Source organism: Scophthalmus maximus, chromosome 7 (assembly GCF_022379125.1).
Source record: "Scophthalmus maximus strain ysfricsl-2021 chromosome 7, ASM2237912v1, whole genome shotgun sequence".
Lineage (NCBI taxonomy): Eukaryota > Metazoa > Chordata > Actinopteri > Pleuronectiformes > Scophthalmidae > Scophthalmus > Scophthalmus maximus.
Window position 1 is genome coordinate 4146994 of NC_061521.1, and position 13909 is coordinate 4160902.

Genomic DNA, 13909 nt, shown 5'->3' on the forward strand with positions numbered 1-13909 from the left:
TGCAAAAACAGCCAAACTGCGCCCCCTGAACTGTCAGTCACGAGTTGACAACATGATGAACACTGTCTGCTATCATGATGTGATGCAAGTAACCAATGCATGCACATCTGCAATGCAGCAGCCAAGGCTGTCCAGGTCTGGGCTTCCCTTGTGCCTTATTCTCACTCTTTCAATGAGCCCGTTACCAAAGCCTCTAAAACGGAAAACATGATCGCACTCAGCTCTATAGAAGTTCACCATCCTCCTCTAAAACCAGAGGTGACTCCTGAAAATACGTAAAACTGTGGCTAGGGCTGGGCGATATGGCTGAAAACTGTATCACGATATAAGTGTTTCATATCGGTCGATATCAATAATTATTGATCATTTTTATGACCTAAGAAACACAAACGCGAGCCAACGAGATGGCGCAACCAAACGTGATACTGTTACATGATTGGCTATTAGGCGTGTCACTCCACACGTTGCTAGGTACCAGAGGACGAGTGCCGGCGTATCTAGCGGTGTAGCTAGCAGCCGGAGTAGCTAGACTCTTTGCTCCGGTTTCTTCCAATGAGGAAAAAAAAATTATCGAAACGTTCTATCGAACGTATTTTCTATTGATATTGTTTACGTGTATATCCGGATGCATATCGCTATCGCCCAGCCCTAACTGTGGCTAACATTTGTCATATCAAGGACACACAAAACTGAGATAAGTCAGCCCGAGAATTTCCTTCAGGCCCATTTGTCCTCTTTTGGGTGAGGCTACCACTTACCCCCGCACCCCAACCATATCCCAGATCCCACCCCAACCAAATCCAGATCTGTGTGTGCAGTTGGACCAACTGATATCAAGCCTCCATCCAACTCCCAGTAAGAGAGCGAACAAAACAACCCCTCAAAGGTCAAAGTCACTTGGATGAGTCAGTGTAATGTTATCATTGAATTAAAAATTGAAAATGTAATAAAAATTTCTTCACTGCATTACTATGTAATGCTACAACCCAACACTGCTTGTAATAAAACTAACAGAACCTTAACTTGTCAGAGGAAATTGACTACGTGAATAAAGGTGTAAGTAATAAATACCCTGTGTGCCAGCAAATATATAAATAGTGCTCTGGAGCTCTTTCTGCCACCCTCCATGTAAAATTTCCGTAAAATGTCAGAGTGAGCCCAGGTGAGCGTACAGCAGGAAATTCCCCAGAAGGTTTAGATTGAGCGAGTGGGCGTGTTGATGACTGCAAACAACACCTCTGCTTTCCATAGCAGAGTAATGTCGTGTCCTGTCTCCTGCTGCTCTACTCGGGCGCCACAGACTGTTCCGGAAATGTTTCTGTTGGAGTGAACGTCTCTGACTGATGTGAACGTCAAAAGGACATTTCATGTCTGAAAACGGCTCACAAGAAAGGTTTTGGAGTGTCAGCCAGTCTAATACAACAGTCCTGCAATACCTCTTCCTCCGTGAAGGTTTAAATGTTCAGGTGTTTCTGAAACTACTTTAGAGAGGTGTTGATTCCACTGTTTGGTCGTTTAGGAGGTGGTGCTGGCTACAACACTTTTGCTACGAGTGTCGCAGCAATGTCCATGTCCGGGCGAGAGCAGATCGGTAATATCTACTGCAAGTGTCCCAAACCTTTACTGCTTTAAACCTTCTCCCCTCCTCTCTGCCACACTGTATCTGCTGTATCAGCTGTTACAGCCCCAAATGAGTGGCTCGCTAAACGTCCCCATCGAATCACCTTGTTAAACACTGCTCTGAAACAGGACATGAATTGATCTCTGCACGTCCTCATTTGTACTTTTTTTCGGGAGGTTGTGGCTGCGTGACGGTAGTCAATGAAGAAGAGTGCTTCTGTCATCCTCTTCGCTATAATCAACTCACCATGCACTTGTCCGCTGCTTTGTCAGACCCTCACCACGTTATTGATCCACATTTGTGTATATAAGATTCTGTGTGAGTACAGATATTCACTGTGACTGAAATCATCTCTACAGTCAAATCAGTCTTTGATGCAAATGAATCATGGGCTTTATATAAAGATGGATGACAGCTCCCCAGAAGTGAAGCCAAATCATCTGGAGTCCTAAAATAAATGGATTGGACATGCACCAGACCAAAAAGTCAAGTTACACATTAAATAAAAAATTTCTTAAAGACGTTCTGTCATATTAGGTAGCTCTTATTACACTTAAGTATGGAAAGTTGGTTCTAATTTGTTATTTGATGATATAAAAACGGCATGAAACGTCATAATTAACAGCTGTGACGATTGGTTCGAGAAACAAATCTGTGTGAAAACCTGCATGCACGTAAAACCTGATCTGAAGAGAACCCAGGGATACGCAACACCGGCTGCCTGAGGAGGCGTTTGCATTCACAGGCAAGTAGACAGAGTAAAGTGGGGGCTGCTGGGAGAAAGTCACCCTGCCTCCATACATAATGAAACAGGCTTTGATTTCCCAGAGAAGATTAACATGCAGCTTCCACCCACAGCGGCTCCCCTCAGGGGATCCAGCTCCTCTAACCTCAGCTGATGAGCTACTTTATCATATTAATAAGCCAACGGTGATATTATTAGTGTTGTTAACAGAGCCTACAGCCACTTCACACCACCAGAATTTATCTGGGAGTATAAAACTTGCACGAATATAGCATCTGCTCCTCTCAGACACATATTTTTACATTTACGTATATTTTACATCTCCACAACAAACCCCCGATTTTGACAACCACACAAGACACATGTAAAGACCGCAGAGATGTAAATCATGCAGTGTTGGAGTTATCTTTATTTGAGATTAGGAAAGCAGCTTTCCCTTGCTTCCACTCATCTAAGTGTACAGCTAAACGTAGGACTCCTTGAAGATGAATTCCCCGCTAACCTCAGGCCTGTAGTGAATGTATATATGGATCAGAGTGCTCACTCAACATCTTGTCTCTAAACTCAGCTTCTCTTTGAATCCCCTTTTGTCACCCCTGCTCCGTTTGGAGGAAGCAAATGGATTATGTTGATTGACTGAATCATTGTGATTCAGTTTCAGACTGTTTTTGAAAGTGGTGACACCAGATTTTTGTTAAATTTCAGTTTTCATACTGTGGATTGTGCCTGGATTATTTTTTATCTCACAAAGCATGATATTTGTGAATTTAGACAAATATAATGATTAGTCTAATTACTCACATGGGCAGTGGCAGGATTTTTTCACTGCTGTTGCTTAGTAGTTGCTATGTGACAGCATGGTGTTGCTGCTCCACCCCGGCCACGGTGACGGTTTTAAGGGTTCTGATGCTAGCTGCTGCGGGTGGTCGTCATATGATGCGGGGCCTGCTGGGACCCTGTTCTTCGTCCCAATCCGGCTTGCAGCGATTCTGATCCTCACTGTTTTGCTCCGTCACCTCCGTGTTGTCCACCACAGGGAGAGCAGCCGGGTTGTCCGTCTTGGTTGGACTACTTGGTGGTCGTTTGCGCTGATTTATTAGGAGAAATGTATAAGTTAGTACCCCTGACCCCTGTTGTGCGACTACAGTCAGACTACTATCGGCTTTATGCTAAAAGTCAATGAAATTATTATTTTCCGAAACCATCATTAAATTATCAAAATTAATGATTGACATAGCTGAACGGTGGTGTCAAGTGGTTAGCAATTTCGCCTCACAGCAAGAAGGTCCTGGGTTCGAAACCCGGTTCAAACCAACCAGGGCCTTTCTGTGTGGAGTTTGCATGTTCTCCCCGTGCATGCGTGGGTTCTCTCCGGGTTCTCCGGCTTCCTCCCACAGTCCAAAGACATGCAGAATGGGGTTAGGTTCATTGAAGACTCTAAATTGACGGTAGGTGTGAATGTGAGAGTGAATGGTTGTTTGTCTCTGTCTGTGGCCCTGTGATAGGCTGGTGACCTGTCCAGGGTGTACCCCACCTCTCGCCCAATGTCAGCTGGGATTGGATCCAGCCCCCCTGCGACCCTTAAATGGGAAAAAAGGTAGGCGATGGATGGATGGATGGAATGATTGAAATATGTTTTTTATTTAAAAAAAAATCTGGAGCAGAACCAGACTCAGTTGTGGGCGAAACATCCACCTCGACCGGTTGCGAAGAGAGAGAGAAATGGGGGTGAGAAGAAGTGGTTGGAAAGAGGAGAGAGACCAGTAATGTAAGCGTTGTTTTAAGCATAGACTGGTTCTTGAAACACAAGACCACCCACATGGGGTGAGTGTTTTTTAATTTTTTAAAGTATGTATATATATACTGTACAAAAACAAAAAGTCCAAAAAGGGAGAACAAGGACATTATTCTTTTTGTGACGTGTTGCACTACTCATTTATGTCCAGATCTAATAATTTCATTGTGACAGTCGATTTTTATGTAATTTGTTTGTCCAATCTTCAAACTAATCTCACAGAGTCCACCTTGACACCCGACAAGATTTCTATTTTGTAACATATTTTTATGAATAACATAATACCATGCCTTTCACTGCTGTCAATTTATTTTGTCTCTCTTAAAGAGAAATCAGCAGGAATCAGCTCTGCTCTGCTGCTTATCTTATTTTTGAGCCTGAGAATTGTTGAGAAAAAGTCAATTCCAGCCCCTGTGTTACTGCCTGCCATCCATAGCTGTCATATTAGCGTTATATATTTATTTTTTATTAGGCAAAATGTCACTACAGGCCAAAGGAAAAAAAATATTACCCTTTACAGCAGAAATAGACAAGTCAGAATGAGATGAATCCTATTGTCTAATCGTCTGAAATCTGACTGGATATATGTATCAAACGGCATCATCCGACAATAAGATCTCACCACCGCCATATTATTAGGAAATCATTCTTTTATCAAGTTCATTAAAATTTTAAAGGCAAATCTTCATACTATAAATGCTGTCATATGTGGCCTACTAATTGGAAAAATACATTTTTAATAAATCTTGTATTTAAAAATAATTTCTACTGTGGCTAATTTACAGTTATATTTTGTCATTACCATGTATGCAAATACATTGCGGACCGTGTGGACATTGACTTGACTCATGAACATGGGTGGCCGTGGCCGATGCTTTGAGCCGTCTTCGTCGATATTCTTTTGTATGAAATCAATCGCCCCCTCAGTGGACACTGGGCTCCACTGGGGCTGTCCCTTGTCATTGATTCTATGTAATTCTGTTAGTGACGTTCATGGACAGGAACCTCGAGAGGCAGCAGAGGGCTAGAGGGTGTCCCGTATTTTACCCTCAGGATTGTGTCGCTGCTTTGTGTGGGTGATTGAGGCAGTACAGGATAGTTTGCAGCTAAGTTGTGGACTAACTCTCAGCAGCGCGAGGTCTAGTCTGTGAGAACATATAAGAGAGCGGAGGCTGAAGGCAGAGTTCTCATTTTAGCTGACAATCACATACACAAGCAGCGGATAGTTTCATCGCGGCTGTACGGGCAACAGTTTGCGTCTTGAAGCGAGTCATCACAGGTCGATGTGGGTCAAATCAATAGGATGTTGATGCTTGCTTCTCTCGAGAAAAGTAGCACAGACTGGCAAATTTGTTTCGCTAGTGAAGACTTAATATCTTCTGTTTGATCATTATACACAGTATTGGTCCCAAATGTCCTGAGACTGTTTGACTCCGATATCCCAAAGAAGCTTGGAGGATGTGGTTTGGCTTCTTATCAGGATCTTCCTTGATGACCTAACACACACACACACACACACACACACACCTATTATAGCTCATCAGGCCTTACCCAGACTAAAACCTAACTGCAACCAAAGTGCAACCAGACAGATAAATTCACAATTTTTCTCATAGCGCCCCCAAAATTGCCCGACTCTTTAACTCAACACAGAAAATGGTTGAGTCTAAAAAATATCGTCAGTTAGAGCCGTGTGGACATTTACGGATTTGTGGGAGCTGCTGCCTGATGTTGCCCAAGTATCTTGAGGGAGCGTTTCTTTACTTGATGAAAACACAGCTGGTGTCCTTAGAAATGAACACAGCTTGCCACGTTTGTGGGTTTGAATCCATTAAAGGATCACACAGAAAAATACCCCCAAACAAACAGAAAACTGCATCTGCACCAAGTGACTTTTGTAAATTTAGATATACTAAGAATATGGTGATAGTTGTCTCCACAGATACTTCTTTAAAAAAAAAATAAGTATAAGAACACAAATTTATTTACGGCACTTCACTTCAGGCTTCACTCCAACAAGTAACAGACGAGGGACATTGAATGCAGGAACCCTGCCAGATTCTTTGCCTTATAATTGGACTTGCCTGCACCGGAGCTTGAGTACAGCGCGTGCAAATTTAAAATATGAAAATGGCGAAAAGTTGTGTCTGCTTGAGGTAAAGTGTGTACTTTTGTGGAAGAGAACGGGCCAAATGTAAGAGAGTGGACAAACTGTGGAGCCGCGGTGCAAGTGGTGAGTCATGAGGCCTGATCACAGCTGCAGATGAGAGCAGCAGATGGAGAACCTGTGGGCTACAGTGCCCAACATTTGTGATTCTCCAAAAACCCCCGAGCCATTATCAGTTTAAATCAGCGGGCTGCAGTCAGGCTTCCGTGATACTATTGGTTTATCAGTTGAGATAAATGAGATAATTATACAGAATATTCTCGTGTTTTATGATCCGATCTGATTCATCCACCAGGGTGTCTTCGCTCTTGCGGCCTGCTGCTGACATTTATATATTAAATATCTGCTGCTCCACTTCCTCTCAGGCCTCAGCTGCACTGAGAACAGACTTTTACAGTCCTGCGCTTTAAACCAGTCGGGCTTTGATCAGACAGTGGGTGGCATCCAGGTCACAGAGACGGAGAGCTGCACAGTCACAGGATTCATCCGCCATTAACCTCCTCAACCTCCCGCCTCACGTTAACTTCCCAGTTAAGGAGATTTAAAGTTGGGTGACTCTTACACGGAGTGAAACCTAAGACCTTTTTTTTTATGCCAGCACCATTTGAGTGCATCATTATAGATACATATCTCCTAAATATAACCTATTACCTACCTCTCTGCTGTCCCTGTATGCTCTTTTTTTCCCAAACAATCTTTCTGAATTAGAAGTGGTTCGAAATAGTTTTTGAGATATTTAAGTCAAACCCTCACTCTGCTATGTAAGTAGGCTGAGGAAGATAGTATGAAAGGATTAAAAAAAGCAGGGACAGTGGCCACTGATATTCACTGTGATTACTCCACACCCCCTGCTGAGCTTGGTAGACTTATAAAGCGACCAGCTACACTACAGGGGCTCAACCTCATTGAAATATTCAGGTCTGTACCAAACAGCATTTATGGCGCTTCAAAGCTTCAGTGAGAACTACCAGGGAACAGAGAGCCGAGGACAAAAACTGTACATCACTGTCAGTCTTTGTTACGCTGCAGTTGGCATCGACATCAGTGAAGGCTAAGCTGTTAGTGACAACTTGTTGTAGAATTTGAATATACTACTTGAGTTTCGGGGATCATCTTCACAAATTGTCATGGCGTTCCAAGTTGTACCGGATGCTTGACTTTTTTTGACATCTTACAACTCATCGTCCAACTCATGCTACAAACTATGTCGTATGTGGTAAAAATGACCGTATCAACCGTTTCCTAAAACAGCGCCTATACTGGTGACAGGAGGTACACCACAAATACTTTTTTCACCCCAAGAGCATCGTGGACTTTACCAACGCAGGATTAATGAGTTTGTAAAGGTAAGGGTGATGGTTAGGGGTTAGGGTGACATGGCAGAGAATCAGCATGATTGATTTACAGAATATAAGGACATCAATTTAATTACACAAACTTAACAGACTTACCAGGTCCACAGCTGACCTCACAACTTCATAATATGCTGCTTCAAAAACGGCCTATCTGGATGTTTTTTTGGTGGAGGATAGTCTCTGCTACAGGTAGTATCATTGTAACTTTTACTACTGTGACACATGGTCATGAATGGAACTGAGTAAAACGCATCGATAGACAGACAGACAGATGGTAAGAAGTTCAATCAAGCTGTACCAAATTGCACACACTCCTTGATATCGGTCCCCTACAGATTTTTTTTTCCATTTAAACTTAGACCTGGCGGTTGTCCCTGAGTCGACCTTCCAACACCCCCTCACCTTTCACCTATACGTGCGTCGTCACACTCGCTCACTTTCATGCCGCTCACACTTTGTAATAACAGCTTGTGTCTGAGAGGCCACATGAATCACTTTTTCCCTAAGGCCCACAAATGACTTATGCTTCACTGTCTGTCATACATTTTCATAATGATTCCTTGGTGTGTCGCTGGAATCACCGCCGTCGTTGTTTTGGGCTCCTGGGCTGGGGGGGGGGGGTGCTCGCCATCTGTGAGCACATCTCTTTCCTTCCTCTGGATCCGGGTGGCGGTGTCTTGCTGAGGATTCCCCGCTGTCATTCGGAGGGCCATTAACCCCATGCTTCAATTTGCATGAGGCGGTTGCCATAGCGACACAGGTGATCTCCGAGCTGTGGGGGTGGCGGTAGGCGGTGCTGTGTGTTGGGAGCGTGTGCACAGGTGTGTTATGACAGATGCTGCAGGGCAGGGAGAGGAAAAGAGAGGTTTGTGTCACCTGGTCGAGCGCCGCATGGTGCGTGAGTGTGTGGTTGAGCGAGCTCGAATCAGACTGTGCTCTCTTTCTCCCTCTCTGATAAATGAGCTGAGTCAAAGTTCCTTTTCCTGCAGCAGGTCGGTTTTCACCCCAAAACAAGTTTTGTCAGCATCTGCGGTGGCGACTAGAGAGAGACGATTCCAACAACATTTAATGATTCCTGTAACAACTGAACGCACACAAATATACTTACCCACTTTCCACTGGATGCGGCCGCCTCTGGTGTCTGCAGCTGCTGGAGAAGATACACTGCTTCCGTCTGGTGATGGCGGACGTTCACCTCCTCTGAGCAGCAGCTCTCTCCTCTGCTCCACTACCTTCACTCCCTCGGGCGACATTTGCTGCAACAGCTCACGTCTCTGATTGGCCCGGGAATGCATAGATAAATGATACAAATTGATATTTAGCATATTTAAAGTCTTTTTTTCTCGCTTGTTTTTGTCACTTCCTTAGAGTGTGTAAAGCAGCAGAGGGAAAGCTGCAGATGGTGTGATGTGTTCTATTGTTAAAACAAAATGAGTTACCACATCGAACAGAAATGAGCTGCAAACGTGTGTTCAGTGTGCTGGGAAATATGCAAAATGCATGTGAACAATTTATGATGAGGGTTTAAGTTGATTCACAAGACATGTCGTGTCAGATTTTGTCAGAGATAGAAATGAGACCTAGATTTACTTCCGTCGCGCTCCCTGGTGTTTTTACAGTCCAAGTCCTGGAAGAAATCACGGTGGGACAACAGGCTGCTCTGGACATTAGGTTTCCAACGGTTCTTTCTACAATGGATTTCTTTAAACTGCCATCCGCTCCAGAGCACAGCTCGTTCTTCCCAAACTGTCTACTTGAGTAATGTACCAGGCATTTAATGTACTGCAGCACACAAACAACCCACCGTTCAGGTTTGGCTACAGCAGAATAACATTTCTTCAGCAACACAAGCCGTTGTATTTCCTGACGGCAGACGCTTTCCACTTGACCCGGGATATTGTAGCTCATTTCCTACACATATTACTGTAACACATATTAACAGAGGCTTGTATACAATTCTTTTTTTTATCTACGTGTGTTTTGACTGAAAGAGTAAATTCACCTCTATGTTCCACAAAAAGCAGGTAGTGAGCATTATGTTTACACCCTGCCTTAATCTTTGTTCCTGCCGATGTATGGAGTTATTTTACTATCTTTATTCAAGAGCGTGGTCTTTCAGTTTTAGCGCATTATTTAATGATTCCACGTCCAGCTTTTTCATTCTTTCCTTCAAAATCTGCACTCAAATATTTGCTTCTCGAGCTCAAATAGTTTCTTCTTGCATTCACATTTATTCTGCTTCTGCTCAAACTGTATGCTTGTGCGCAAATATATTGCTGCTCGCACTTAGATATGTTGTGGCTAGCACAGATTTCCTGCTCCCGGCTTCAGCTCTTCTCCTCACACTCATACTGCTTCTGTGCGCTCTCGAGTTGTCTGCTTGCGCATTTCTTGCTGCGCGCTTGGATTTTTTTATGTGACAGCCCTATCAAAAATCCTCAACAATAGGATTCCAGGTGTAGTGTTGACCAATGAAATGATCGCTGTCTCCTTGCGGGTGCGTTTTCTCACTTCTAAGAACGGTGCAACGGACTCCCGCTCCTAAGTCAAGAAGGCGATGTCGGGGGGGGGGTTTAACCGGGTTAAAGTGTAATTGCTCGTACGGGATGCTCTAACTCGAATTCACCCTGGGGGAGGCAGCGATCATTTCATTGGTCGACACTAAATCTGTGCGAGCAACAATATATTTGCGCCCAGGCAAACAGTTTGAGCAGAAGCAGAATAAAGTGTGAATGCAAGAAGAAACTATTTGAACACAAGAAGGAGCTATTTGAGTGCGAGGGCAGAGTTTGAAGGAAAGACTGACAAATCTGAACGTGAAATCAGAAAATGAGGACTGAAAGACCACGCTCTTGAATAAAGATAGTAAAATAACTGCGTACCGATGTTCCTTCTGTCCATTTTCATGTTCTGGATCAGATTCAGGCTCAAACATGTTATGAGGGATTTCAGAAGTTGCCATTTCCAGTTGGTCACAGTATGTTCTGTTACTACTTACTAAGTTTTACAGTTTGATTTTCAAACCTGTAAGAGGATGACATTTTTGATTTCACTTTTTGATTTCCAGTTCATGTTTTAAGTTTTTATATTCTGACTTACCTCAGGTGCAAAAAGAGCAAGTCCTTTAGAAGAGACTTGAATTATCCTTTATTTTGTCTTAAATCAAATGTAACGTACAGAGAAGCATCATATGCACCACTTGAGTTGGCATTCATTAGCAATATAGACATATAGTGATTTGTTTCTATTCAAACCATATGTTTATGTACAGTATGTCAAAAAACTTATTTTATGAAGACGCATTTTATATTGCAAATGTATTTTTAATCACACATTATCTGTACATTCAACAGCCTCCACCCATGAGTCTCCACAGGGAGGCGTAACAGTAGCAAAACAATAATATAACACTTATATCTGCACAACTTCATTATGGTCTGTTCAAAAAACATGTTCATTGTTTGTTTACTGCTCGTAGAAGCTAAGAAGGAGAAGTTAAGAAAACTCATTTGACTAGTGCCAATGAACCTCAACACTTCCTTGTAGAAATGTTTGATTTCACTTGAGCTGGAAGACTTTTAATCTGAACATCTGCTGGTCTTTAAAAACTGATCCAAGCATGTGTGACACGCCGCAACAACACAGGAAACAAAATTCACCACTATGACTTTTCCAGCAGTCAGAGCTGCTGGCAGTGCTTCCTCACCAATATACTGTAGATGAGACAACACAGTGAAGAGACACTATGTCAGGAGATGTTTGGTATTTGGAAATTGTCAGGTATTTCCTTTTTGTTTGTTACATCAAGCGTTAATGTGTGATCTTGATTCACCACCAAGATACTGCAGTAGGAGCAACCAGACTTCCTGGTATCGAGGTGCATACAATTACTGACCTTATTGATTTGGCTGCTGTCAGTTAGCAGCAAATACACAGCCCCACTGTTCAGCCTAATATATTTCTAAACAAACAGGGACAGTTTAAAATCCATGCATAGTCTAGTCTTACTGAAATACTTGAATTTGATTTTGATCTTTGTGGATAAACACGTGTGTTTAACAATGTTGTGTAGTTTCCCTTAAAATGTGTTAACGTGTTACAATGTCTGACCAGAAACTCTCGACTCATATTCAAATTGCAAACAGTGTTCAACAATTGGAAAGTATTATTTTATGATTTACTCATGGCCATAAATTAATAATTCCTGTGTACCATTCGTTTTTCTCCCCAGTGACCCTGCTGGGCTCTGCATGCATGCATGCACCCACACACAAACACACACACAAAATGTTGTCTTTCTGAACCTCATCAGCCTCTGTGATTGGCCATCCCCCCAACCCCTCCCCCCTCTGTTTACCCCTCAGATGTACATCCAGACAGCCACGCTGACCGTCTCCCTCAGCCTCAGCGCCTGCGTGTCTCTGGGCATGCTCTACATGCCAAAGGTCTACATCATCATCCTCCACCCCGAGCAGAACGTCCCCAAACGCAAACGCAGCTTCAAGGCCATTGTCACCGTCGCCACCATGACCAGCAAACTGTCGCAGCTGGCGGCTGAACGGCCCAACGGCGAGGTGAAGACGGAACTGTGTGAGGGTGTGGAGGCCAGCGGTGAGTGGGGGAGGGGTGTATTATGATGTTTTCAGAATAGACTGCATATAAAAATGGACGTATAGACTTCAGGACGGGAAAGTGAAGCCAATGAAAAAAAACCTTAGACCTGGGTTCTCCTGAAGGACCAGCAGAGGGCGACTTCACTGGTTACATAAGAAGTCTTTGAGAAAAGGACTCTACTTCTCTCTTGATTTATAATGTCAGTAAACATTTTACTGAGGAGTTTATTTTTCAATCTCTAGTTTCAAGTCATCTTCAACACAGCATGGTGTCCATTTAGTAAATGATGGTTCCATTCAGAGTCAAATTGACGATAAAACACACAGTTAGTCTTGGTACATGGATACTGTATGACTGACAGCTAGTACCGTCCAATCGGTGCAGGTCGCAGGTGGGGGTGGGCGTGCAGTTTCCCTAAGCTCTCAGTCAGACCAAACCCTTGCTTCTCACCAGCTCCAACCTCTTGTCCAAATATGGTAACTTCTGGTTCCAAAAAACCAAGATGGCGCCTGACTGCCAAACTCAAAACAAGGCTTCAAACGGCAGCTGACAAACCAGTGGGTGATGTCACGGTGGGTTGCCACTTGGTTGTCAGGTCTGAAATCTCACACTCTGTTCTTTTAGATGTTGTTGTCAGATGCTGGCATGGATGGTAGTTTGCCTGAGAATATGTAAATCAAACACCAGGAACATGCTTAATTATTTCAGAAAGATGGATGAAAGAAATGCTGATTGAGAGATTGCATTGCTTTACAGACACTACTCATGTCTGTGGCTCTCTATAGGAATGCCTGATGAAACTGGACTAATACAAATAAGTAACCACACACCTTTGGCCATATATAACCTTTTATTTAACTTTAGAGTAGACCAGGAACAAAAAGGATTTTCCTAATGTGGTACTGCTCCAAGATTACGGTAGAAGCATTGACAGTCAATCAAAAGACTTGCGGTAGATGCTGTAAATGACTCTCCGAACACAGGTACTTTAAGACGAAAAGCAAAGTTCCTCTGTAAAGTCTTTCGATATCTCCTGGAGCTGAAGAGGGAAGTCTCTCTACATTAATGAGGATTTAACAGGAAGTCTACATTTAGACGTCACCTGAGACCAGATCTGATGAAGCCAAACTGTTTACCGTTCCACTTCAAAGCTACTTCTCTGTCCGTCAGCAGAAAAGTGTGAGATGCTGGTTTGTTTACTTGTCAGAGATGTGCTGACTGAAGTGATCTGTTTATCTAACAAGCAGCAGCTCTCACATCACTGATACTTTCTCAGCCCTACACAGGGCTGAACTTCCTCTTTTGTCTCGCACGGAGTTTGCTGTAAGGGGAAGAGGTCACAAAGTCAGTCATGAGAAAGTCCATGTGGTGAAAATGTATGTGAGGCTTATTTGATCCAGAATATCTTGTATATATTATACATTAATACATGGGCAGTTCGGAAGCAAAAAAAAATGGTGGTTCAAACAAGATGGTAGCTGGATTTGTGTAGTAGAGCATGTGTATCTGTGGCTTTGAAATAGACCTCAGTCAGCAATCGTCTATGTGGGGTGCTTGTTTGTTCAAATTACACTGGTGTCTAGAATGTGTACCTGTTGTGGGTCCAATGTGT

General features: G+C 43.2%; 1 protein-coding gene across 1 annotated transcript in view; it reads left to right on the plus strand.

Moving 5' to 3' along the window:
* Nucleotides 1-13909, plus strand: part of LOC118315856 (metabotropic glutamate receptor 8) — a 120564-nt gene that overhangs the window by 104607 nt on the left and 2048 nt on the right. Inside the window, exon 10 of the mRNA XM_035643487.2 lies at nt 12048-12294. Within this exon, the coding sequence (XP_035499380.1) occupies nt 12048-12294 (247 nt within the window). The remainder of the gene's footprint in view (nt 1-12047; nt 12295-13909) is intronic.